The following is a 26,898-nucleotide window of genomic DNA, read 5'->3' as shown; positions in this document are numbered from 1 at the left end:
GGATTTCATTCCCAGGCCCCCTTTGTCTCTTTTCTCTCCTTATATTACTCTTATACCCATGTGTATAATGTGAAACTATGGTTTATTATTGATATTTTAGTACTTACTCATTTTGCCATTTTTTGAATTAAGCAAAGAATTAAACGTTTTGTGAATATCTCTTAAAAATAACAAAGTGTAAAACTAAAATATTAAGGCAGATGAGACTGCACCCATGATTCTGGCACAACTCTTTTTTGTTTTTTTTTTTTAGAGCGAGAGATAGATAAGGAGTGTTCATGCACTTGGGAGGGGCAGAGGGAGAGGGAGAGAGAATCTCAAGCAGGCTCCACACTCAATGCAGAACCTCATGCAGGTCTCGATTTTGTGAACCATGAGATCATGACCTGAGCTGAAATCAAGAGTTGGACACTTAACCGACTCAGCCACCCAGGAGCCCTGATACACCTCTTTGTTTAATCATCTTGATATTGCCTATTATATGTAAAAAATTTTGATCATACAAGCAAAATTACGATTTTTGACTATACTGAATTGACAAGAAATCTTATTAAAGGCTTTTTTTGATTTTACAGTTTTAATAGCAATATTTTATTGTGTTGGTATTTGCTAATTGAACCCATTCTGATGTTGGATATTTTATGTCTCAGTTTTCATATTATATATAATGTTGCTGTGAACATCTTTATATGTGCTGCTTTTCCTTGCAAATTTCTTGGTTTAAAAATTCAGGATTATTGGATTAAAGAAATACAAGCATTTTCTTTTTTTTTTTTTTTTTTTCCAACGTTTTTTTTTTATTTTATTTATTTTTGGGACAGAGAGAGACAGAGCATGAACGGGGGAGGGGCAGAGAGAGAGGGAGACACAGAATCGGAAACAGGCTCCAGGCTCCGAGCCATCAGCCCAGAGCCTGACGCGGGGCTCGAACTCACGGACCGCGAGATCGTGACCTGGCTGAAGTCGGACGCTTAACTGACTGCGCCATCCAGGGGCCCCGCATTTTCTTGACTTTAAATTTGTCTTGGTGTTCTGGTTAGACCTCTCTAGGTGCAGAAAGTAAGTTCAAGAGAAGGGGAATTGAATTGTGTGAAGGGAATCTTATGAAAATCCAGAAATGGGAATCATGATTCCTCCAGGCTTTTATGAGACCTGGAAAAGGGAACTAGAAAATCATCAGAACATTCGAAGAATCTGTGTTTTAGAGTTCTTGTGGTCTCATGGGCTCTTTCCCCTGAATGTCTGCTTCTTGCTTTAATCATAGATTTTGCTCTCCTGAGACCTAGGCTACACATGGCTGCAGTTTGCTGTTCAAGGTCTTTCTGACTTTGACTTGACACCCCCCCCACCCCCAAGCATCTGTGGCTGCTGGTAAATGCCTTTGTGGCTTTTCTTCCCCAAAGCAAAAATCCAAGTTTTAACTCATTGTTTTGTTCTTTTTCTCCCCCAACCTCCCCAGCTAACTTCGACAGGCTGTGTGTAGCCTGTGGATGGTAATGTTTAAACAAACAAAAAACCAAAGATAAAACGTGGTCTCTGCTCCTTGAAAGCATTTCTGGTTGACAAGTAACACTTAGACACAGTAAAATATGTCTGATTAGTTAAAAACCTGGAGAGTTCATGACTTATCAGGGAAGAACAATTCTGTATAAAGTTTCTTTTAGTATTTTGTTAGCACGTGATTCCTGTTCCCCGTCAACCTTTTAAAACCTTGTCTAAGTAAGTCTAGGGTTGTAACACCATTAAAAAAATTGCCTATGGAAATGTGAAATGGTAACAAATGCTGTTTTAATCATAAAGATCAAGAGTGTGCCTAATAAAACAACTTAATTTTCAGGTTCCACTTCTCACTATTTTTAGACTTAAGTCATTGTTGGTATAACTTGAAAAAAGTATACTCCACATTTTAAAATGAGATATAAGGAAGTTGAAAGACAAAGTTAAACTAAATGTGCTTAAGTTTGTCATAAACATAAGATTTCTAGGTCTGTTTATCTTGGCAGTTAACAGAGACTACTGTGAATAGCTTTATTTTGTCTTGGAAAACTCATGAGTCCTATTAAAATGGTTCTGGTGAAGTCTTAAATTCATTAAACTCAGATTTATTCAACTTTAAAGCTGCTGTTTTCTAAGGTCTGAAATAATTCTTAGAATATTTCTGTTTAGGTAGAATTTTGTTTCTTTAATCATTACCGTTTTTGAGACTTCAGATGGATAATTTTAAGAACTTAAGATTCTCAGATTCATTTACACATTAAAAGTACAAAAGTAGACTTTACATAGCTTTACCTTAAGCATGTCCACGGGTGTAATTTCATCTGCATTACATACCTTGCCTTTTTTCCACAACAAATGTGATAGGAGTTATAAGGATACAAGCCGTATTTATGTGGCTTATACATATTTATAGGAATATTGATATCTAGAGCCTAAACATCAGAACCATTCTTACTTTGAGGTATAATTTTAGCTATAACTACCCTTCAGATGAGGGATTATAGTGTCTATGTTCAAGGCAGATCTGAGTAATCAGACCACACCTTTATTTTCTATAGCTGTTTGGTTAATCCAAAAGTAGGACTCATACTCTGTTGGTGAGGCAAGGCCTCTCTTATCTTTTAGCATTTAGAAAAGATTATTGTGGCCAGCTTTGTTTTTTGCAGTATAATTTAGTTTGTAGTAAGGGGTACCCTGAAAAAAAATCAAGAAAAGCATCTAATTTGTAATTTATTTCAATACTGAATGACAGAGCCTAACATTTTAATTTGGCTGTAGTATGTTTCTGTATCTGTGATGTATCTCACTTATATCATGAGGCTGTTAGTTGTTGGAATAAAGGTACTAGCAGTTGGTGAATGGGCTTAAATTTCTAAATGATGAGATGAACCATCTCTCTCTCTCTCTTTTTTTTTTTTTTTTTGCAATTAAAAGTATGGTACATTTTGGTTTTTTTTTTTTGAGAGCGAGTGTGCAAGCAGGGGATAGGCAGAGAGAGAAGGAGAGAAAATTCCAGCAGGCTCTGCTCTGATAGTGCAGAGCTCAGTGCAGGGCTCGAACTCATGAACCCTGAGATCATAACCTGAGACAAAATCAAGAATTGGGTGCTTAACTGACTGAGCCACCCAGGGACCCCAAAGTATGGTACTTTTAATGAATATGCAGTGTTTCGGTAACAGTTGATGGCTTCTGTTTCCACATATAGTAGTATTGGTCAACAGTGCAATAAGAGGAAAAAAGCTAAGTACTAATAAAATGTCAAAAGATGATGTTTGGGTAAAAAAGTAATGGATGTCTAGAGTTTTTTTTCTTTCCTCCTGTGAAGACCTTTTCATTTGGTTTAAAAGTAGAGGATATATTACACTCTAATTATTACCACACATTTTTATTTCATAGTATATTTGAATTGTAGATGGCAAAATAATTAAGTATGTGATTTAAACAACTAAACTGCTTAGATTTGTACATCAGGTTAGATCTGAAATACTACTTGAAAGAGCAGAGGTTTTGTGTTTAATTTGTATTATGCTGACTAAAGTTTTTGTTTTTTCTATTCCCCCCCGCCCCCCATTTAGGTTTTATAGGATCACATTAACAAAAGCACCATGGAGTTTTATGAATCAACATATTTTATTGTCCTTATTCCTTCAGTAGTTATTACAGTAATTTTCCTCTTCTTCTGGCTTTTCATGAAAGAAACATTATATGATGAAGTTCTTGCAAAACAGAAAAGAGAACAAAAGCTTATTCCTACCAAAACCGATAAAAAGAAGGCAGAAAAGAAAAAGAATAAAAAGAAAGAAATCCAGAATGGGAACCTCCATGAATCTGATTCTGAGAGTGTACCCCGGGACTTTAAATTATCTGATGCCTTGGCTGTAGAAGATGAGCAAGTTGTACCTGTTCCACTGAATGTAGTTGAAACTTCAAGTAGTGTCAGAGAAAGAAAGAAGAAGGAAAAGAAACACAAGCCTGTACTAGAAGAACAGGTCACCAAAGAAAGTGATGTGTCAAAGATTCCAGGCAAAAAAGTAGAACCTGTCCCAGTTACTAAACAGCCCACCCCCCCTTCTGAAGCAGCTGCCTCAAAGAAGAAACCAGGGCAGAAGAAGTCTAAAAATGGAAGCGGTATTATAATCTATTCAACTTTATTGTATGATTGTATTTGTTTTAATGACTTTAGAGCTTGAAATTTAGATGCTTTGTTAGGTGTGTATACAAAATGTTAAAAATATGGAGTCTGAAACCAAGAACATTGTCATTTTCACTGTGTGTTTGCTTTCATTAACATTAAATGCTGATAAAATTATTGATCATAAAACAGCATTTAAAACTAAACTTTATATTAGAAATATGGAAAAGAAACTTAATGGAAATATATAAAATTCAACTGTTTTACTGGAACTAGTAAGGACCTATAAATATCAGCAGTTAGAAACTTCTGTTTTCTAATTAGTGTGATAGGAATTAAAGATGAAAAGATAGATACCGTTTTTGTTTTTAATTTTGCAAATGTTTTTCATACAGCTATTTTATACTAGGCATTATACTAGGTAATAGGGCTGCAGTGATAAAACTAGTGCGTTTTCAAACTGTCGACATGAACATAAATAATTATTGTAAAATGTTTAATATAATGATTTTGATACGTCTAAACCAGTGTAGGAGTTCTAAGTGGATCACTTAGAGGATGTAATGCCTAAAATTAACCTTAGAGGTTACGTAAGTACTAGCTGGTTTTTGTGTGGCTGGGAAGGGTGGGATAGGATATTCTAGGTAGAGGGGTTAACAGATGTAATGGAAAGCCCATGAGAAATGGTGTCATGACGTGTGAAACTACAAACAGTTTTTATGAAAGGACTTGTGTTTACCATTAAGTTGTTTGTGTGTCTTGTGGAGTGTTGAATTCGTTATATTGGATTTTAAATATTTGTTTGCCAGCTATGATCAAGGCATGATGCTAGAGAAATCAGAGTAAGCACTTCTATTTTAGTGGGGGAGAAGGACATGTAAGCCAGTAATGAAATGTGACTTACATAAGAGATGTTTGAAGTATAGAAGAAATGCAGATGCCTAAACAACTACTACTTATGGGGATCAGAGGTAAAGAGCTTTACAGAGGAGACGGTGCCTGAGGTCTTCCAGGCACTGAATCACTTCACCAAGCAGCTTAGTGGGTCTCATTCTATACTGTCAGAATGTCACTTAGATAGAGATAGGAGTACAGTGTATTTTTGAACCATGAAATAGGAGGTTGGGAGTGGTAGGACACAAAGATGAAAAGACATGTAGAGGCTAGATCATGATGGTTTTTGTACACAGCGTTAAGGAGCTGGGGTGTTACAGTTTAGCCATTGTTGAAAATTTTTCAAGCCGGTCAGTTTATATGGTCTGGTCATATTTATATTTTAGAAAGATGTCTTTGGCAGAACTTGGGGAGGACAAGTTTTATGGAGTAGTATTTAATATAGATAATCTAGTTATGAGATTATTGTTTTCCAAAGTTAAATTGGAGGACTGAACTGTGGTAGTGACAGAAGAATTAGAAAGTAGATTAAAGGGGCACCTGGTTGGCTCTCAGTTGGTAGAACATCCTACTCTTGATCTCAAGGTCGTGGGTTCAAGCCCCACATTGGACCGGGAGCCTACTTAAAAAAAAGTAGATTAAAGAGGTCTATAAAGTAAAAACAACATGACTAATCTTATTGAATGAGGTATGGCAGATAAAGGAGAAGGCAGAATCAAGACTGATTATCCAAGTTTTAAGTTTCTCAGGGTTGGCATACTAAAATCTTGGAGCCAAATCTGGCCTGCTTTCTGTTTTTTATGGTCCATGAGCCAAGAATAGTTTTTATGTTTTCAGTGATTCGAAAAAAGTCCAAAGAAGAATCATATTTTGTTAAATGTGGAAATTACATGAAATGCAAACCTGTTTGTCTAGAAATGAAGTTTTTTTGAATGCAGCCATACTCATCCATTAACGTATGTGTATGGCTGGCTTTCATACTTCAACAGCAGATGAATAGTTTTAATTCTTTTTAAAATTTAATTTATTCATTTATTTTGAGAGAGAGAGAGTGGGGGGGAGGGAGAGTGAGAGAGGGAGTGAGAGAATCTCAAGCAAGCTCCATGCTCAGCGCAGAGCCCAACGAGGGGCTCGATCCCATGAACTGTGAGATCATGACCTGAGCCAAAATCAAGAGTTGGATACTTAACTGACTGAGCCACCCAGGCGCCTCAAATAGTTTTGATAGAGTCTGTATGGACTCTGCATATGGATATGCAGACATATTTAATGTTTGGGCCTTTACAGAAAAAGTTTGCCAATCCCTGATTGGTAGGTGGTTGGTAGCACTAAGATAGGGAATATTGAGAGTGGATGCATATGGAGAGGAGAATGCTTTCAGGTTGTGTTTCAGGTTCCTATGGGGGGCCACTTACATAAAGAGCAATTTAGGATGCAATAGGATATGTAAGTGCAGATGCATAAGGCTAGAATATAGACTTGGAAGCTGTAAGCATGAAAATAGTTGTTGAAGTCACGGGTATAGATAAGCACATCCAAGGGAATTGTTTAAATTAAAGGTACTACCCTGAAGAATACCAGCATATGAGGTATTCTGTAGGAACAGTTTACAAAAGAATTTGCAAAGGAATATTTCAAGTGTAAGAAAAGAATTGTGGGAGCTGATAGAGAATTTTTGGGAGGTGATAGAGAGTTTTAAATTTTACTTTATTGTGGCAAAATACACAATAACATTTACCATTTTACCATTTTTAAGTGTATAGTTCTGTGGCATTAAGTACGTTTACATTCTTATGCAACCATCATCACTAGTCATCTCAGGAATTTTTCATCTTCCCCAATAGAAACTCTGTACCCATTAAACAGTAATTCCCCATTTCCCTCCCCCCCCCCCCCCCAGCCCCTGGTAACAACCATTCTACTTTGTTTCTGTGAATTTGACTAGTCTGGGTACTTTATATAAGTGAAATCATACAATATTTGTCCTTTCATGATCTTATTTCACTTAGCCTAATGAAGACAGAATTTTAAGGAGGTAGAGATCAGTAGTATGAAATGCTAAATAGAAGTCAAAGAAGAAATAAAGGATATTGGTAGAGTATGGCATTTGGGATGCTAGATTGCTCTGTAAAATCCTTTCATGGATAATGGAAGAGATAAAAATCAGGTTGCAATTGACAAATGATTGGTAAAAGAAATACAGATCATTCTTTTGTTAATATAAGAAGAAATGGGTGTGGGAGGCTGGGAATTACAGTGGTGGGAAGGATTTTCTTTTTTAAGATGGTAGGGATTTGAGCATGCCCATAGGCTGAGTAGGATTAAGAGTGGCTGAGAAATGGGATATAAAAGAAGCAACAAGTATTTTTAGAAGTCTTGATGAAATTAAAGACAGGTGTAACAGAGTAAGAAAGCTGGAATAATACTATTAGAGAGTTTAAAATTTTGAAGGTAAAGCATTCTGGGAATTATTTACCAGTAATTGAATCTTCTGGTGTGTTCATTGTTTGCTATGATGACTTTTCATTTATTTTCAATAAAGATGATCAGGATAAAAAGGTGGAAACTCTTATGGCACCTTCAAAAAAGCAAGAGTCATTACCCCTCCATCAAGAGACTAAACAAGAAAGTGGATCAGGAAAGAAGAAAGTTTCTTCAAGGAAGCAAAAGACAGAAAACGGTGAAATGTGTAGATAATGTGTTTTATAAATACTAATTCCAGAGAAGTACACTTAGGACAAGGATCTTAGAACTCACATGCTCTTCAGTTCTCTGCTTAATGTGTACTATAACAATGTTAATGCTAAAAGAAGTCCAGGGATCTCTTGAGTCTTGTGGTTTCATAGTGTTTTGACAGATGGCCAGGGTATATGTTTGTGATGAAGAAGTTTATCTGAAATTTAAAAAGGACAAAGCATTTATTAAGTGGTCTCAATGGAGTTTTGAAAATAATGTAAATAACATATAAACTATAGAAGAAAAGTATTCCTGAAACATTTGTACTTTTTTTTTTTAATATGAAATTTATTGTCAAATTGGTTTCCATACAACACCCAGTGCTGATTCCAACAAGGAAACATTTGTACTTTGAAATATCACTTAAAGATTATGCTTGAGGACATTGTCTAGATATATCATTACCCTATATTCCCAATTATTTCCTAAACATTGTTTGCATGTATATGTGGGAAGCATCCCATTAAGAGTGATGGAGCAGTTTGTATATGTTCAGAATTGTCCAGGGAAAACCTCTGTGAAACGTGTGTAGATTAAATGGTGATATTCAAATAATATTGGACAGTGGTATCAACTAGTGCTGGAAAATATTAAAATTGGAAAGAGAAAAGATGAAATTCTATTACTTGCATGAAAATTATGATGTATCAAGCAACTAGGTACAGAAAAATATTACCCACAAATATTTCATAAGATTAAATATTTATTATAAATTAAAATAAATTTTTTTAATGTTTATTTTTGAGAGAGAGACAGTGTGAGGCAGGGAGGGGCAGAGAGAGAGAGGGAGGGAGAGAGAGAGAATGAATCCAAAACAGGCTCCAGGCTCTGAGCTGTCAGCAAAGAGCCTGATGCGGAGCTTGAACTCAGGAACTGTGAGATCATGACCTGAGCTGAAGTCGGATGCTTAACCCACTGAGCCACCCAGGCGCCCCATATTATAAAAAAAAACAAAAAACAAAAACGAACAAAACACACTCTTCATGCCCAAAAGCTTATTTAAAAAGGTAGGAAGATAGATTTCCATATGTGTGCAGAAGTTTTTATCTTTAGCCAGCAGACATCAGACTTTAATGTTCAAACTCTTAAAGTTCTTCCTGTTAAAAGTAGGAACAAAGTGTAAGGAGGCTTCCTTCCTCCACTTTTAATGTTGTTCTGCAAATTTTAGCCAGTTCAGTAAGATGTGCCATGGAAATTACAGGCATAACTTTTAGAAATGAGACAATATCTGCAAGGAACAATGACTGATTTTTGTACCTAGAAAGTGGAAGGAACTCCGCTAAAAACTTATCATTTGCAGTAAGAATTCGGCAAAGTACAAACATAAATAAAGATTAGTAGTTTTCCTTGGGCACTAATTAAATGTGAATGGATTTTTTAGTTAAAACAGGAAGACAATGAGAACTAACGAAAATATAAAGGATATAGAAGAAGTTTTCAGATAGTGTTAGAAAGGAGATACGCTACACACTTTCAGATAACTTAAATGATTTACTGTAGAATAATATTGAATTGCTACTGCTTAATTAGAAGTGTGTTTTTACTTTATGTTAAATGATAAAATAGGAATTTAAAGCCAAATTGACTTGGTGTTAGATATTTGAAAATAACTGCATTTCTCATTGAACTTAAATGTGTGTACATGTTATTTAATTACTCTGCTGTAAAACCCTGAGTAATTCTAATTTTGTTGAACTTAAATTGCAGTCTTGGTAGATGAACCCCTTATTCATGCAACTGCTTATATTCCTTTGATGGATAATGCCGATTCAAATCCTGTGCTGGATAAGAGAGATGCTATTGATCTAATTAAACCTGACCAAGTAGAAGGAATCCAGAAAGCGGGGGCTAAAAAATTGAAGACTGAAACTGATAAAGGTAATATGCAGCATGTAACAATTTGTATTGAAGAAACACGTTTTTGAGTTCTGATGGAGTTGAGTAAATTTTCTCATAGAAACAATGAATGGTAAAAGAATTATAGAATCTTTGTAATAAACGGTTTATTGGTAATTTTCTAGTCCAACCTGCTAAGTTTTATGGGGCCAGACCCTTGAATTTGACTTGCCCAGGATTTCACAGCTATTTTGCTGTCTGATGATTTTTTCTCTTATGCTCTGGTCTCTTGTGAAGTTTCTGTGCTAATTCACAACCACCATTCATTATTATTTTACTTTTTTAATACACTTTTTTTTTTTTTTAAAGAATAGTAGTAGCTTCACAGCAAAATTGAGTGGAAAGAACAGAGAATTCCCATACCTTGCTCTCACGCACATACATAACTGACTTTTTAAACTTATGATGTTGCTGAACTATTAAAGCCTTGGGCTTCTCTGGGTCTAATGGTTGGCAGTTGGTTTTTAAGGAAAGGAAGTTTGTGCTTTATGTAAGAGCCCCCGAGGAAATTGAGTGAGTCAGGGGATGCTTGATGCGTGGATTTTTTTAAATGTCAGGATTGTTTGTATATATTTGGTATTTGTAAAATCATATTTCCTTTTTTGAAAATTTTGTTTCCTTTTTATAATTATTTTCATGCTTATTTTATCACCTGTAAGGTTTGATTTGTATATCATGATTATTAAGTTTAAATGAGAATATTTGTGAACATACTTGGTACAGATACTAGCATACTAGACATTGGAATGCTTTTTTTTTTAAGTGAGGGCATACTGGCACTTTAGTATTCTGTAGTTTGATTAAATTTTAGTTAATATAATTGTTCCATAGTATATTAAACATGATAAACACTTTTTCTCTCTTGACTGGAGCATTTTTTAGTTGTCTGACCTGAAATATAAATCTGTTTTCTCTTGCTGTTGACTTTCTGGGTCAAGAATTCTTGATGCTTACCTTGGCTGAAGTTATTACTTGTGTCTCTTAAATGCCAATTCTTTTCTTTTTTTTTTTTTTTAAGAAAATGCTGAAGTGAAATTTAAAGATTTTCTTCTGTCCTTGAAGACTATGATGTTTTCTGAGGATGAGGCCCTTTGTGTTGTAGACCTGCTAAAGGAGAAGTCTGGTGTGATACAGGATGCTTTGAAGAAGGTAAGCATGTTTTTTAGTATGGGCATGTTTGGGAACAGTGATGAGAAGTTCACCAAATAAGACTTTTGCTAGAGTAATAAATTCATATTCCCATCATTCATACTCCAAAGCACATAGTCACATTTAAAAGTTCTGGAATGGCTTCAGAAGTTATTTTGTATATCTATACTAATCAGTACACTTATTTAGTCAGGTGTCTGACAAAAGTGAAGTGCTTATAAGTAAGATGATTTATAGGGCTTTAAAGTCATTTGACACTTAACACCGTACCTTGCTTTGCTCTGTTCTGAAGGGAAGGTAAGGCGATTTCTGGATAGAATATATGGAATGCTTTTGTGACTGAAGATAGCACACTTCAGAGAACTTGGGAATCTTTGCTGTTTTGTGTGTGTGTGTCTGTGTGTGTGTGTGTGTGTGTATGAAGTATCATCCTTCTAAAATAAGTGATTTGGATGGTAGAACCGCTGCTATGATGGACTAAAACTTGTAAACAAAAAACAAAAAAAAAAAAACAATCCATGGAGTTAATACTTAATTTCTCATGGGTCAGGCTCACTATATTATCATGTATACTATGTCATACTGGAAAGGTGACAAGTTTTCAAATGTTATTTGTGTGAGGTAAGATGACACGGTATCTGATGTTCAATATTAGATGTGGACTTCACTATTCTTATTCTCAGCACGGGTGCGCGCGCACACACACACACACACACACACACACACCCACCCACCCACCCACCCACCCACCCCTCATTTAAAACAATGAGTGGCTTTCATTTTTTTTTCGTTAAAGAGCACGCGAGTCCAGGCTATCCCCCTCACCTGATTACCTTTAGTAGTCTCCTATTTGTTGTTTCTGTATCATTTCCCCATATAAAGCTAATCTGAATTCCCAGTCTAAATTGTTCTCTCTGCTATTCTTTCTCATAACCATCTGGGCTTTTTTTGTCATAGCATTTATCGTAGCATATTAAGTCTGCTATACCTCCAAGTATCTATTGACAGTGAGTTTTACAAGTCTGGCATTTTACAGTGTACGGTCTCCATGTGGTGCCAACAATGGCTCAGTGTAAGCAAGGTGTTCCAGGGTAATCAGGGTGAGTGTTGTAACTGTGTGACTTTGGATATAATATCTGATTATTCTGTTGCAAGAAACTTTCTTGAAATACTTGACTGAAGAATTTGTCCTTTGATTTATTTTAATCGGCTAAGTATATCTATCTTAAAGGGTTTCTTAGTTATTTGTGGGGATAAGGGAAAAGCCTTCAGCTGAAGTTTTTGTGTTATACCCAGTGTTTGAAATTACTGCTTTTTAAAATTGAAAATAATTGCTTTTAGTGTTCTCTTCTAAGGATGTTGGTAGTGACTTAAGGGGGCAAGAGTAGTTATTTTATTGTCTGAGATAGCTTTGAACTCTAGAGACTGGGGGGTAAATCAGCCTCCCCGTGTTTTAGTTGTTTTAGGCAGGCCAAGGAAAAAGTTGGGGACTGTTAAAGGTAGTGTTTTGAAATAGACTATTTTGCAGCTTCACTTTTTTTCCCTATCTTTGGAACTTTTTGTTCCAAAATCTAATTATTCTGTGTTTCTCGTAGAGTGGTTCTGTTCTCATCTCCAGGGACACAGTGTCTTTGTAGGTCCCCAGTATTTGCAAAGGTAAATTTAGTTTCTCCCTTTTCCTGTCATAGGAACTGTCTTGGTCAGACCTTTTAATACATATCAAGTTTCCAGGTATAAGTAAATCCCCACCCCTAATACTGCTCCAGAGGAAGGGGGAAGATAAATGCAGGATCACCAGCATAGGATGGAAATGGAGGAGTTAGAGGACCTGCTGGCCAGTTAGATGAGGTAGCTAAAGAAGAGTCTAGAATGAATGCTTGTTTTTGCTCTTGAGTAACTTGGTAAATTGTGGTGACAATGCTATTTATGAACACTTTGCAGAGGAGGAGAGAGTAGAGGATTGTGAAAAATTTTGTGTAGTTGTTTTAGGCATCCTCTGAATCATTGAAGTAGATATATTCATTTCACAGTTGAATATGTATTTCTCTGGAGTTGAAAAAAAGATCATAATGGGTGTGATTTAGGAAAATACTCCACTATCAGCAATACACATGGTGGATGTGTGCTAGACTAGAGAGAATGTGGGGAGTGCTAAGAAAATTCAGGAGTGAACCCTGAGAAACGCCAACATTTAAAGGGCAAGGAAAGCCACCGCAAAGGATACTGAAGAGGAGTAGGAGGAGAAACAACACCAGGGAGACAGTGGAATCACAGACACTTAGGGATGGTAGAGAGTTCACCAGTGAGGGGAAAAGTCAACAGTGACATGCTTTAGAGAGATGAAGGATGATAAGGACTGAAAAATTGGATTTGATATCATCAGTGAAAGTTTGATTGAAGTACTAGACTGTAGATAATCAAATGAATAGGAAAGGGGACAGTGTCCACCCTGAATACCTTAGATGGGAAGGGGAAAACAGTAAAAGCTAGAGGGGTTGCAGAGTTGAAGAGATGTCATGTGTTGTATGTGTGCCTGTGCGTGTGTGTGTGCACGTGTGTGCGCATGTGCCTTATGTTTAAGCTGCAGGACACTTGTGTTTTATATTAGAGTTAATATCCTGGGTTCTAGAGTCAGATTTCCTGGATTCATATCTGAGTTCTGCCACATTGATATTTGTTTGGCCTTAAGTTACATAACCCCAGTCAGTGTCTCACTTTCCTCTTCTCCCAAGTGGGAATGATAATCAGGTTTTGAATATTAAATGAAATAATACATAGTAGGTGCTTAGAGTTCTTAGCATACAGTAATTGCTCAAAAATGGTAACGGTTAATGTATTAGTAAGAAAATATTTGATTTGATTATTTTAGTCAGTCATTCTTGGTGTTGACCTTTAAATGTATTTGCCTCAATTATGTGATTTTTCAACTTTAAATTGTTAACTCTTCTGACTCTATGCTATATAATAGGAGGTTTGCCTACTTAAAATTTTTTCCTACCCCTTCTCCTTTTTCCCGTTCAACTTTTGTTGGGGATAGCATTTGTTTGTCAGATACTTAAAACATTTAATGTTTACTTTGTGACTATAATTTTCATGTTTTAGTCGCAATTCTGCAGGTTAATGGTGGGTTCAAAGCTTGATAACAGTTCTTTTGCCATGGTGTCTGTATTTGTCTCTTGGTTGGCTGAATTTATTTTTCCTGGAATTTCTTCAGGAAAGGCTCATAGAAACTGTATTTCCCAGGTTGTGGCAAGTTAAAATGCTTTTTTGTTGTCATTATAGATGAATGATAATTTGATGGGGTATATTTCTGGGTTTCACTTTCTTTCCTTGAGAATTTTCCTACTTGCTTTACCATTCTTTACTCAGCTGGATAGAGGTCTAAGAACACACTGAATTTTGTATTCTTTTCATGTATTTTTGTCAGATTACTCTCACAATAAAAACATCTTTTGGGCAACCCACCCAGATGTTTATTTTTTGAACTTTTCCAGTGTCTACCCTACCGTACAAACATCAAGGGATTCATTTTCTTTTAAGTTCAGCAGGAAATTTAATATGGTTTTGGCCTTGACTCCTGTGTCCTCTATATTTCTTAGGATAAAGCATATCTTTTCAGCCATGAGATTTATCCCTTAAAATAATTGAAATAATGGGTATCAAGTAAGCATATACTAAATCTTTGCCTGTTGTCTTTGTGTTTCATATTTTAATCCTAAGAGAAAAGCTTTTGGTTTATTTCTACTTCTCTTTTTTTGTTTTTTTTTTTTTTTTTTACTTCTCTCCATCCTAGACTCTGTCTCTTAATATATTTCAGCAGCCTGTCTCTTTTTGTTTTCTACTTCTAATTGGATTGTATTTCTGAGATAGCGTTACTTTTACTTCCGGTTTGGGTTTTGCTGGCTCATACTTCATCTCATTCTGTGGTCTTTTCTTTGAGCTTTTCTTGTGAACTTTATTCTTTACTCTTGATTTCCAGAAATGACTACTATAAGATTTTTAAAACTCATAGTGATTTTTTTTTATCACAATTTTTGTCTGCTTTTTGACAATCTTTTTTGGTGATTTTTCTTCACTTGTCATTTGTTTTTTGTGTTTTCTTTTTTCATGTATCTTGCATAGACTTTTTTGTCTTAAAAAAAATTTTTTTTTAAGTAATTACTTTGAGAGAGACAGAGACAGGACGAGCAGGGGAGGGGTGGGGGGGGGGGGGGGGGGGGGGGAGGGAATCCCAAGCAGGCTCCTTGCTGCCAGTGCAGAGCCAGACATGGGGCTCGAACTCCTTGAAACTATGAGATCGTGACCTGAGCCAACCAAGAGTCGGATGCTCAACTGACTGAGCCACCCAGGTGCCCCGACTCTGTTTTCTTTTTGATCTGTACTCCTCTTTTAGTGAGGGTGTTCCTCTTGGATAAACTCTGTGCCTGGAGATTGACAATGAAGGACCAATGCTAAGTGCTGTTCTTTTCAGGCTGTATGTGAAAATAAGTTCTTTTAGCCTTTCTGTCTTACAGATAAAAGACGTCACTACAGAGTATGACTATGAAGAATTTCTCCCCACTCTGCCTCACTAGCTGCTTCCTTTGAGTAAAGTTTGTATGATTTCTTCTTCATTCTCACTTCCTTTGCTTCTTGAGCTCTCCTTCCAAGAAGATTCCTACCTTCTGTCTTTGTTCCTGATGTCAAATGGAAGATAATTGGTTTTTCCATATGCTGGTTGATTGCAGAGAACTAGGCACCAGGGCACTTCTGTAGTCTTGAGTATATTTTGACAGGGTTGTGGAGCACCTGTGTTTGATCTCCATACTTTTGGCAGTCTTTTCTGATGTTATGCTTTGACATTACAGGTGATTGTTTCATTTTGGTTGTTTGTATTTTGGTTTCATATTCCTCTTTTGATCTTTTAGGAGAAGGGAGAGATTGCAATCTTGACTCTGGGTTTAAAACTATAGAGTCCTATAATTCTTTGTAAAAAATTTATTTCTTGGTTGATATGTATCCTATTGTATGCCTCGGAATATAGAATGATGGAGTGAATCATGAATCATGAATGATATTTCACTGACCAGGATTTGGCAGTCATTCTACTTTATATGTAATTGTGAACTCTGCATTGGCCCAAGAACATTTGATATTAGATGCTTCATTTTCATTAGCTCATGTTAACTATTACTAATTCTGTATTGATTTCTCTACTGTAGTCAAGTAAAGGAGAATTGACCGCACTTGTACATCAGCTTCAAGAAAAAGATAAGTTACTTGCTGCTGTGAAGGAAGATGCTGTTGCTATGAAGGATAGGTGTAAGCAGTTAACTCAGGTGAGGACATTTTTATATTTAAGGGATATATGTTCTGAATCAGAAGCAGTAAAGGACTTCAGAAACCATGTATAATTACAGATTTAATTATTTGTGTAGTAAATTTATACCCAAAGTCCATTTCTTATATAGTTGTGGTGGTGGTGTCTCACTTTGTCATGTTGTTTTAAGCCTGTGGTTGAATTATGAATTTAAAGTAACAGTGCTTCTAGATACATTAATTTAAAATACAGAAACATTTGCACACTGGGGGCATATTTCATTTGGATCTGACTTAGAATTAGTCTCTAAGGAAGCACAGAACTAACTAGGTGTGATCTTGTTTAAATCCAGTAGGATAAGTGTAAAACTTATACCGATAATTTATTTATAAAGGTTTTTGTGATAAATATTGGTAACTTTTAATCAGTGAAATTCTTTAAACCCCAGAATTTTACTCCAGGTGGGGGGGAAATCTTTAAAAAATTGTGTTAAATAATATAGATTTCCAGTTATAAATCAGTTCTGGGGATGTAATGTACAGCAGTATAACTATAGTTTGTAATAATATGTTGTATATTTGAAAGTTGCTAGAAAGTATATCTTAAAAGTTCTTATGAGAAAAAAAATTATAACTATAGTGGTGATGGTGTTAACTAGACTTAATGCGGTGATCATTTTGCAATGCGTACAAATCCCAAACCATGTTGTATACCTGAAACTTTCATAAAGTTCTATGTCAATTATATCTCAAAAAGAAATTATATAGACTGAGAACATAATTGAAATTCTATAGAAAATGTGGTTTTATTCTTCCTGAGGTGCTTGTTTCTCCTTTTAGGAATTCAGTACGGTACATGAGGTTTGTATTACTCACAAAACTGCTTGATGACATTAGGATGGCCTCATTTGAATATAAAGCCTTTTAGGTGAATTTGAACTAAAAAAAGTTAATGGAAACACTTGGTCAGATTAAGATTAATCAAAGTTGTTACTAAAATAAGCATGTTTCTTTAAGATTAGAAACCTTAGTATAGTTTTATGTGACTATGGTTTTTGGACTATAATTTAAAAATTAAAAAGCTATCTGCTTTGTGGTAATTCATTAAGCTATACACGTAAGATATATATGCTTTCTTCCTAAGCAGTGTAACACCTTGCAGATGTATGTGAACTCTTAAGGGCAGCCATTAAGACATAAAAGTTTTAAATTTTGTCAGTTTCTTAGAGGAGGGTGTATAAATTGATCATTCTTGCAAATAATTTAAAGTTGGTTGGCTCTTGGGGTGCTTAGGTGGCTCAGTCAGTTGAGTGTCTGGCCTTGGTTCAGGTCATGATCTCTCAGTTTGTGAGTTTGAGCCCCACATCGGTCTTGGCTGCTGTCAGTGCAGAGCCTGCTTCGGATCCTCTTTCCCTGCCGCCCCCTCCCCCCCCCCCCCCATCACCCATGTGAACTCGCTGTCTAAAATAAATAAAACAAAGAGTTGGTTGGCTCTCTTTTACTTTGATGATTAATATTTGTTCTAGGAGTTCATGATAGTTGCAACGTAAAATGAAATCACCCTTTTGATTTGACTTGGGAAGACAATAAAACTTTGAGTTCTGATTTTTTACTTTCCCTTATTCCAAGCTTCCATTTTGTTGTAAGCATGTCTTCCTTATCTTTTCTCTTAGGAAAGAGACTTCTTCTTTTCCTCTGCTAGATTTTTTTTTTAAGCCTCTTTCTAAACCCTAAAAGAGAGCTAGTACCTGTGAATAATAGAGAATTAACTCTTTTGCTTTAAAACATCTCTTCCAATAAATAAATAAATAGGTAGAAAGAACGAACGAATGAACGAGCTATTCTTTCTTCTAATCAAGTTAGAATGTAGAATTTATTCTAGGTTCAGCTCTTTAGCTCTTAGACCAGAAAGTGCATCTGGAATAAGAGTAAACAGAACAGCAAAGTGTTTGTGAAGGAATTGGTGTAAAGGTAGATGCAGGTAAATGCAGAAGACAATTTCTTTTTTTTTTTTCTTTTCTTAATGTTTATTTTTGAGAGAGAGACAGAGTGTGAGTGGGGGAGGGACAGAGAGAGAGGGAGACACAGAATCTGAAGCAGGCTCCAGACTTTGAGCTTGTCAGCACAGAACCTGATGCAGGGCTTGAACCCACATACGGTGAGATCATGACTTGAGCTGAAGTTGGATGCTCAATGTCCCTGACAAATTCTATTTTAAACCTTTGATCTTAGGGGTACCTCATCTTGATTTCAGCTCAGGTCATGTTCCCAGGGTCATGGTATAGAGTGCCACATGAGGCTCTGCACACAGCAATGAGCCTGCTTAAGATTCCCTCTTGTGCTCTCTCCCCCTCCCCCTCCCCCCTGGCCCTTTTCCCTGTTTGCGCGTGCTCTATCTCTTAAAAAAACCAAAAAACACAAAAAAACTGATCTTAAGCATGTAGTTACTTCAAAATTCATCATTGTTTTATTGACATCATTTTGCTGATGCTAAAAATGTCTTTATTATAAATTATGGTACTTACTTTTTTAATAAAATGTTTTCATAATTTTTTTTCTGGTTTATTCTAGGAAATGATGTCAGAGAAAGAAAGAAGCAATGTGGTTATAGCAAGGATGAAAGATCGGATTGGAACGTTAGAAAAGGAACATAACGTATTTCAAAACAAAATGCATGTCAGTTATCAAGAGACTCAGCAGATGCAGATGAAGGTATATTTTTACTTTTTGAAAACAAAATGAAATTTTGCATTCATTTAACTAGGAAACTTTAAATGCCTAATATGTGCAAGGCAGCGTGCTGGGCTATGGTATTACAGCTAGTTAAACTGGCTCCCTGCGTGTAAGTAAGCACCTTTTCTAGGTGCAGATGAGGAAGAAGCTGGAAGGTGACATGTAAATATACTCCATTACAATATTGTAGTCCCCCCTCCTTATTCCTTTTCACTTTCTGTGGTTTCAGTTACCTGTGGTCAACTGAAGTCTGGAAGCAGATGATCCTCCTTCTGACATAGTGTCAGAAGGTCAGTAGTAGCCTAATACTATGTCATAATGCCTATGTCATTTATCTCCCTTCTCATCATGTAGGCATTTTATCATTTCACATCATCACAAGAAGGGTGAATTCAGTATAATAGGATATTTTGAGAGGGAGAGGAACACCTTCATGTAACTTTTATTATAGTATATTATTAAAGTTCTGTTTTTAGTTGTTAATCTCATAACTGTGTCTGATTTATAAATTAGTGATATGTGTGTGTAAGGAAAAACATAGGATACCTAGGGTTTAGTATTCTGCAGTTTCAGGCATCTATTGGGGGTCTTGAAGGTAGGTATTTCCTGTGGATGGGGGGATTACTGTAGAGGTAACCAGTGGGCGCTTTGGAACCATTGGGATGAAAGGTGGGGAAGAGAGAGGTTATAGAGCAGACTTGTTAGAAATGATATGTAAACTGTATTGAATGTTTTGAAACAATCAGGCATTATTAGAGAGTGAAGAAATCGGCACTGGGTTATTACTTGGTGTGATTCCTTAGTTCTGTCCTTAGAGGTCATGGGTCCATGGGTCTGTAAAGGGGTCCAGGATGGAACCTTTTAATGCGTGCTACTCAGGTGTTTCTGATAGAAATTGCCCAGTGATAACGGTTTTTGAGAAATGCAGTAGCAGTTGTGTTTGGAAATCAGTACTAGAATGAGGAGAAGATCTAGAGATATAAATAGAGGCCCTATCTTAAAGGGACTTGTATACTGAAAGACTGGGGAGCCGCTAAAGGAGTTTAAGCAATTCAACAGTGTGATTTTATTAGCAGGTTTTTTTTAAGTTTATTTTGAAAGGGAGGAAAGTACCTGAGCAGGGGGAGGGGCAGAGAGAGAGAGAGAGAGAGAGAGAGAGAATCCCAAACAGGCTCTGCACTGTCAGCACAGAGCCCGACTTGAACCTGTAACTCACAGATCATGACCTGAGCTGAAATCAAGAGTTGGATGCTTAACTAACTGAGCCGCCCAGGAGCCTCAAGTATTTTTAACTATTACTCTGGTAGAAGTGTGGAGAGTGGAATAAGGAATAATTGGAAGGCTTTTGCAGGAATCCAAGTCAGAGAACAAGGGCCTGAAATCAGATGTTGACAGTGAGAGGTTGAGTTTGAGTGATAACAGAAGAGTTAGTAGATGGGGCTTGGTGATGGAATAGAGAGAGCAAGAGAAAAATTATAATGAAGGATGACTCCTAAGGTTTTTGCCTAAGTGACTTAATCTCTTGTTACTTTCACCTGTCTTCTTTCAACATGACACAAGGTTCAGTTCTTACTGTCTTTTCCATATATTGATCATTTTCATGATTCCAGTTAGCCTGGACCCATGGTTGGTTGGTTGGTTTTCTTTCTCTCTCTCTTTTTAAGATTGAAATACCACTTTTACTATTGATAAAGAGGCTATTGAAGAACATGGTTTGGGTCTGCTTGTCTGGTGATCTAATATTTCCCCTAATTGAACTCTCTGAACCAATGATTTTTTTAATTATTTCCATTACTAGTTGATGCTTCAAATTTGGAAGCTCTTGTGATCACCTTAAATTTAACATATGTCTAGAATCAAACTCTTGCTTTTGATCAAGTTGTTTTTATTTTCTAATATTTGAGGCATCATTATCCTTATGCTTGAATCCTTTGACTTCTCTCTCTTGTCCAGTTCATAGTTTGTTCTGAAATCTTAAAGATAATTTATTTCTAGGTACTCTTGCATTCAGTTCTTAGCTATTACCTTAGTTTATTGTTTCATACTAGTATCATTATAGCCCCTTTTTAATAGGTCTCTCATTTCCATTTTAACATGTAATATCAGGTTTTTGTTTGTAAGATACTATTCTAATCACATTGCTAGTCTGCTGAAAATTTTAAAATTAATCTTTACTGTTATCTAAGTCCCAGTGTTTTCCATGGAAATAAACTAATAGCAAAAAAGTAGTGAATGAATCTGTGGTCCGGTTCTTACCCTGTCCACTGCTCTCTGCTTTCATTTGGCCCAATCCTCTCTCTTTCCAAACCTCAGCCATTTGAGATCTTCTTTCCCATTAATAAATAGTTCTTCTTATTGAAGAACTGATTTTCCTACTCTCAAGGGATCTTTTCTGTTTCTTAATTCCTACTTCCTAGTCATTGGAAATTAGTCAAGTACTTATAGCACCGTCTTTTATTGAGGATGGAAGGTGATTTCTCATTTTTCTTTCCTTCTCTCTCTCTCTCTCTCTCTCTCTTTTTTTTTTTATTTAATTGCATTTAGAAGCCAAGATATAGGTTCCATATGAAAAGTTCTCTGAAAAATAGAAACATATACTTTAATTTCTCTTAACTGAATAGGTTTACTTAAAATTATTAAGATTATTTCACATTCTAAAATAAGGTATATCCCTATGGGAATATAAGACTCAGTGTTCTTTATCTTTTGGTCCTGTAGTTGTGAAATAAGAGGCTATAATATTTTAGTAGATTTTTGTGTGATAAATTTGCCATCTATTTGGTTATAGCTCAATTTGTAACTTAATATAAATATGTTGAACATATTTTCAGTTTTTATTTTGATTACTTTTGATTACTAAGTAAATACTGAATAAACTTTTGATTACTAAAATCTTTCATTACAAATACTGCTAACCTAAAATTGATATAGGTTTAAGATAGAGTTAATTCTATATGAGTCTTTTGGGTAGGAACAAAATTCAGTGTCTTATTTCTCAAACATCTCTACATGTATTTATTTTACATTTCCAGTATAAGAGCAGCAAGCATCTACTTGCATTCTTGGATGTTGTGGCAGCTTGTATTGACTTTGCATTCATCACTATCAAAATATAATTCTTCCCTTAAACTTCTTTATATTTATTTGAGAAGGATGGTTCAGACTTCATTCTATTGATGCTTTTTACATTCTCATCATAATAAAGTTTCTTTTAAAAGTTAGCTTTGGCAGTTATTGTTTCTAAATCTTATGTTTGTAAAATAATTTTAGTTCCAGCAGGTTCGTGAGCAGATGGAGGCGGAGATAGCTCACTTGAAGCAGGAAAATGGCATATTGAGAGATGCTGTCAGCAACACTACAAACCAACTAGAGAGCAAGTATGTTTCCAAATGCTTTATTTTTAATTGAATGGCAGAATATTTTCATTAAATGGCAGATATTTTCTTGAGCCATCAAAATGTGTTTGATAGTAATTGGTTAGATTTCTGTATTTTACATGTTTTTAAAATGAATTAATTTTCACAATTTTTTTTCTATGTGAAGAACTTCTTCAGCTAAACTATGTGATAAATACAATGCTGGCGCAATGGAACATTGTCTACAAATTTGAGACTGCATTTATAAGTTTTAAAACATCTATCCCCTTTAACAGTAGTTCTCAAACTTTATTATTCTGAAGAGCATCTGACATGTTTGTCAAAACATATTCTTGAGTCCTACCTCTAAAAGATTATGATTCACTGGCTCTGAGGTAGAGCCCAGGAGTCTGCATATTAAGGCACATTCCTTGTGATAGTGATGAAATTGACTCTGGGCCACACTTTGAAAACCTGTACCTTGGAGAAGACTAGTAGCATGCTTACAAGAATAAGCACTCCGACTGATTTTAATAGATTTTCAGAACACCAGTTTGAAGGTGACAATGTTGACTTATGTTCATGAGTGTGTGGTCATCCATTTCTTTTGATTATTTTATGGTGATTTTGGAATCTGTGTAATTGTTACCAGAGTGATTCAGAGATGATACTCAACCAAACTTCATTATTAGTAGTTGCTTACAACTTTTCTGTTTCAGTTGGCTATAAGTGGAATTACTAACTCAGAAAGACTAATAGAAAATATGTTTTGTTTGTTCTTTTTATGTGTTTGTAATAATAGAAGGTTCCTAATCCAGTTACTGTTTTCAGGCAGTCTGCTGAACTAAATAAACTACGCCAGGATTACGCTAGGTTGGTGAATGAGCTAACTGAGAAAACAGGAAAGCTCCAGCAGGAGGAAGTCCAAAAGAAGAATGCTGAGCAAGCAGTTACTCAGTTGAAGGTGACATATTCCCACCTTTATTTATCACTTCATAAATAATGTAGACGTTAAACTTAGGGACCTAAATATAAATATGTATGTAGGTTTGAGAAACGTAGGTTGAGTCTTAAAAGTCTAAGCACTCTGCCTGTATAGAAGCTTGTGCATTAATGAAAGAAATGAATATAGGCTTGAGTTTCAGGTTGTAGACTGTCTGAAGATAAGAAAAATGAAATTTGCTGATTGACAGATACAAGCCGACTTTCTTCTTGTATATAGAAGTTAGGTTCATAAGGGTGAGGCAAAAACCATGTAGTTAAAATTACCTTCAATATCACTTATCCATAACTTGGACTTTTCAATAAGTTCAGTAAAAACTATTTTTCTTCTAGTATTGGAATGGATGATTTTCCTTTGCTTTAGCACAAGACCAGGAAATTCTCCAGTAGCTTTCACTTGAGCCATACTACATAGTAATTCATAGTAATTCAGCTGAGTCAGTTTCTTTAGATATCAGAATGGTACTTAGTATCATGAGAAGGTCATGCTGAGATGTGATACATGGGGTTGCTCAGGCTACAGAGGAATAGATTTGTTCCTTTTGTATCTTATAGTGTATGTACATTGAATAGAATGATCAGAAGTGTCCTTTCTTCCTTTGGGGGGAGGATTTGTTGAACATATAGTTCAATTTGTGTAAAGTCAAATGTATTAGATTCTTAGGTCTTGGGTAGAATTCTTCCTGATAGCAGTTCCAGAGTAGGAGGGGTTAAGAGGGCTTTGACAATAAATGAAGGTGGAAAATAGTGCAGTTTTTATTTTTTTGAAGTTTTCAAAAAAACAGAAGTCCCTGTGGGGGATTGATAAAATTGTCCTTTCTTTTATTTAAAATTTGTCTTGCTGGTGTGTTTGCTGCTGGAACTTAGGAATATGGAAGTTCTGTATGGATATGGATAAGCATATAGATGATGCTGAAGGTTATAGTTATCATTGAACTCTTGTGCTGTACCTCAAAATAGGAATTTTAGGTACCTACTGAGATTTACCAGTAAAGATACCATCCTGTCTTTTGATAGCCAGTTGGCTGAAGAAGTAAAAATGGATAGCTAAATGGATCAGATCTACACATAGTAGGAGTTATAGTTATCTATCCGCATTCAGTTTCTGTAAATGCTGCATATTGGAGGATAGAATGGCTGTGGCTGATAATATCTTTGCAGAAGTCTGGGCATATCTGCTTGTTTTAGTAATGTAGGAGATGATTTGTTGGAATAGGTGGTTTTATGACAGGACTAAAGATAGAGGATGCTTTGTTTTTTTAATTTGAAGGTTTGTGATTGTGCTGACTTACCCTTTTTTCAGGTTCAACTACAAGAAGCTGAGAGAAGGTGGGAAGAAGTCCAGAGTTATATCAGGAAGAGAACGGCAGAGCATGAGGCAGCACAACAAGGTAAGGTGAAAAGGTATACTAAATTCATGTAAATTTAGTATATAGTCCTGCTTAAAATCTTCTTCCCTCTGTATATGAAGAAAGAATAATCTGACCTTTTTGTTTAGGCCAATAAAAATAGCTTTTATGCTTTCAGAGTACCTTTATTTCTTTAAGAGTTCTTAGAGTTTTAAAATAAACTCTACTAGCTTTATCTTGAAACATTGAGTTGCAGATAAAATTATGGTTTCTAAGGTAATAGTAACCTAGCTGTGCGTTTCCTATCTGAATTTATTCCCTTTGGTTCCTTGATTACTTCTTTATTTTTCCTTTGTAAGGGAGGACTCACTTCCTTTATGGTGGGGGGAAAAGAAGCATTACCATTCCAAATAATTGACTTAAAACAGTCTACTTAAATGTTAACTTTCATTACTTATTTATTTTTTTTAAGTTTATTTATTCTGAAGAGAGAGAGAAAGAGAAAGCAGGGGAGGGGGGCAGAGAGAGAGGAAGGGAATCCCAAGCAGGCTCTGTGACAGCTGCACAGAGCCCGACGCGGGGCCCCGTCTCACAAGACGTGAGATCATGACCTGAGCCAAAATCAAGAGTCAGATGCCTAACCGACTGTGCCACCTATGTGCCCCTCATTACTTATTCTTAATTTGATGAATCCATCTGGGAGGTAATGGAACTTGTATTATATGTATTATTCGTCTCTATTACTCCTTTTCTCCCACAAAAGAGGCAGTGAGCTAGTTAAATACAGTTCTAAGCAATAGGGTAGGTCATATGGACTTTTAGCTTTTTAGACCTTTGGTTTCCTCTGATTCCATATACCTGGCATCCCTCCACCTCCCTATTTCCCTTTGGCTCAAAATAAATATACCCAAGCTATTTAGAGGCCTTTTTCTTTATATATAAAATTTATGTTTATGTTAAGATACATTAGCTTACTTTTATTTATTTTTATTTTTTTAATATAATTTATTGTCAAATTGGTTTCCTTACAACACCCAGTGCTCATTCCAACAAGTGCCCTCCTCAGTGCCCATCACCCACTTTCCCCTCTCCCCCACTGCCCATCAACCCTCTGTTCTGTGTTTAAGAGTCTCTTATGGTTTGCCTCCCTCCCTCTCTGTAACTTTTTTTCCCCTTTCCCTTCCCCCATGGTTTTAAGTTTCTCAAGATCCACATATGAGTGAAAACATATGTTATCTTTCTCTGACTGGCTTATTACACTCAGCATAATACCCTCCAGTTCCATCCACATTGCTGCAAATGGCAGGATTTCATTCTTTCTCATTGCCAAGTAGTAGTATTCCATTGTATGTATAAACCACATCTTCTTTATCTATTCATCAGTTGAAGGACATTTAGGCTCTTTCCATAATTTGGCTATTGTTGAAAGCGCTGATATAAATACTGGGGTACATGTGCCCCTATGCATCAACACTTTTGTACCCCTTGGGTAAATTCCTAGCAGTATTAGCTTACTTTTACAATTACATTTCGTCAGTGAAGCACACATGAATTTTGATAAGAATTGTAGCTATAAACTATGTATCTCTCTATAAACTATGTCACTGTAAACAGTAAAGCTTCACTCTGACTAGAAGCAGTCACTTTTGCTTTTAGTATTTTCTGTCACTTTTGCTTTTAGTATTTTCTGTCATATTTCTAAATAAGCATATTATTTGTACTTACACTGTTATCTCTTAATAGGCATCTGTTGACTTTGTATTACAGGAAATGAGGACTTAACACTCCCACACCATTGCTCCCACCTTCCCAACATTCTACCAGTAATGGCTATGCATTCTTTTTGATTACATCAGCATTCACTGTTTGCATCATTAGGACTTTGTGACTCAATCCTGAGCCAAGATAAACATTAAAACTGCAATTCTTCTCATAAACAATATTAATTTCCTAGAGCTTATTATTGCTTTATGTTTTTAACTTGTTTGATCCTCATTTTCTTATTTAAAATTTTACCTGTGGTTATACTCCTCTTACCATCTTCCCTCTTCCACCTTCACAACATATGAAGTACTGGAGAATGTTTTCAGTTTTTTGGGGGATATCCCTCTGGAGTCCTCTGTCTTCCCGTTCCAGTACTTGTTGTTTTCTAGGTTGGCTCCATGACTGTCTTCCTGAGACTGCCTATTGTTTGAATACTCTGTCACCGCCATCTTTCTTGCTTTCCTCTCTCATTCAATAGCATATCTTTTAATAGCATAAGAGTATGCCTTTAAGTACATTTGTTGAGGCTTTGCATATCTGAAAATGTTTTTATTCTTTCTACCTTCATGCTTGATTGGTAGTTTGGATGTAG

General features: G+C 35.8%; 1 protein-coding gene and 1 long non-coding RNA gene across 17 annotated transcripts in view; one reads left to right on the top strand and one right to left on the bottom strand.

Moving 5' to 3' along the window:
• Positions 1-26,898, top strand: part of KTN1 (kinectin 1) — a 108,195-nt gene that overhangs the window by 31,459 nt on the left and 49,838 nt on the right. For all 16 annotated transcript variants that reach the window (XM_049612713.1, XM_049612711.1, XM_049612716.1 and 13 more), the window contains exons 2-10: positions 3,573-4,125; positions 7,566-7,703; positions 9,467-9,637; positions 10,674-10,804; positions 16,006-16,122; positions 18,674-18,814; positions 22,106-22,212; positions 23,023-23,155; positions 24,497-24,584. In XM_049612713.1, coding sequence (XP_049468670.1) covers positions 3,603-4,125; positions 7,566-7,703; positions 9,467-9,637; positions 10,674-10,804; positions 16,006-16,122; positions 18,674-18,814; positions 22,106-22,212; positions 23,023-23,155; positions 24,497-24,584 — 1,549 coding nt within the window. In that variant the 5' untranslated portion in view covers positions 3,573-3,602. The remainder of the gene's footprint in view (positions 1-3,572; positions 4,126-7,565; positions 7,704-9,466; positions 9,638-10,673; positions 10,805-16,005; positions 16,123-18,673; positions 18,815-22,105; positions 22,213-23,022; positions 23,156-24,496; positions 24,585-26,898) is intronic.
• Positions 7,710-26,532, bottom strand: LOC125909476 (uncharacterized). Its single transcript, XR_007453704.1, has 2 exons — positions 26,268-26,532; positions 7,710-7,916 (listed from the first exon to the last, which is right to left on the bottom strand). It is a non-coding gene; the product is annotated as an uncharacterized LOC125909476 (long non-coding RNA).

The sequence above is a fragment of the Panthera uncia genome (genome assembly GCF_023721935.1).
Source record: "Panthera uncia isolate 11264 chromosome B3 unlocalized genomic scaffold, Puncia_PCG_1.0 HiC_scaffold_1, whole genome shotgun sequence".
Taxonomy (NCBI): Eukaryota; Metazoa; Chordata; class Mammalia; order Carnivora; family Felidae; genus Panthera; species Panthera uncia.
The sequence above is the reverse complement of the archived record's forward strand: the minus strand, read 5'-3'. Positions and strand labels throughout refer to the sequence as shown.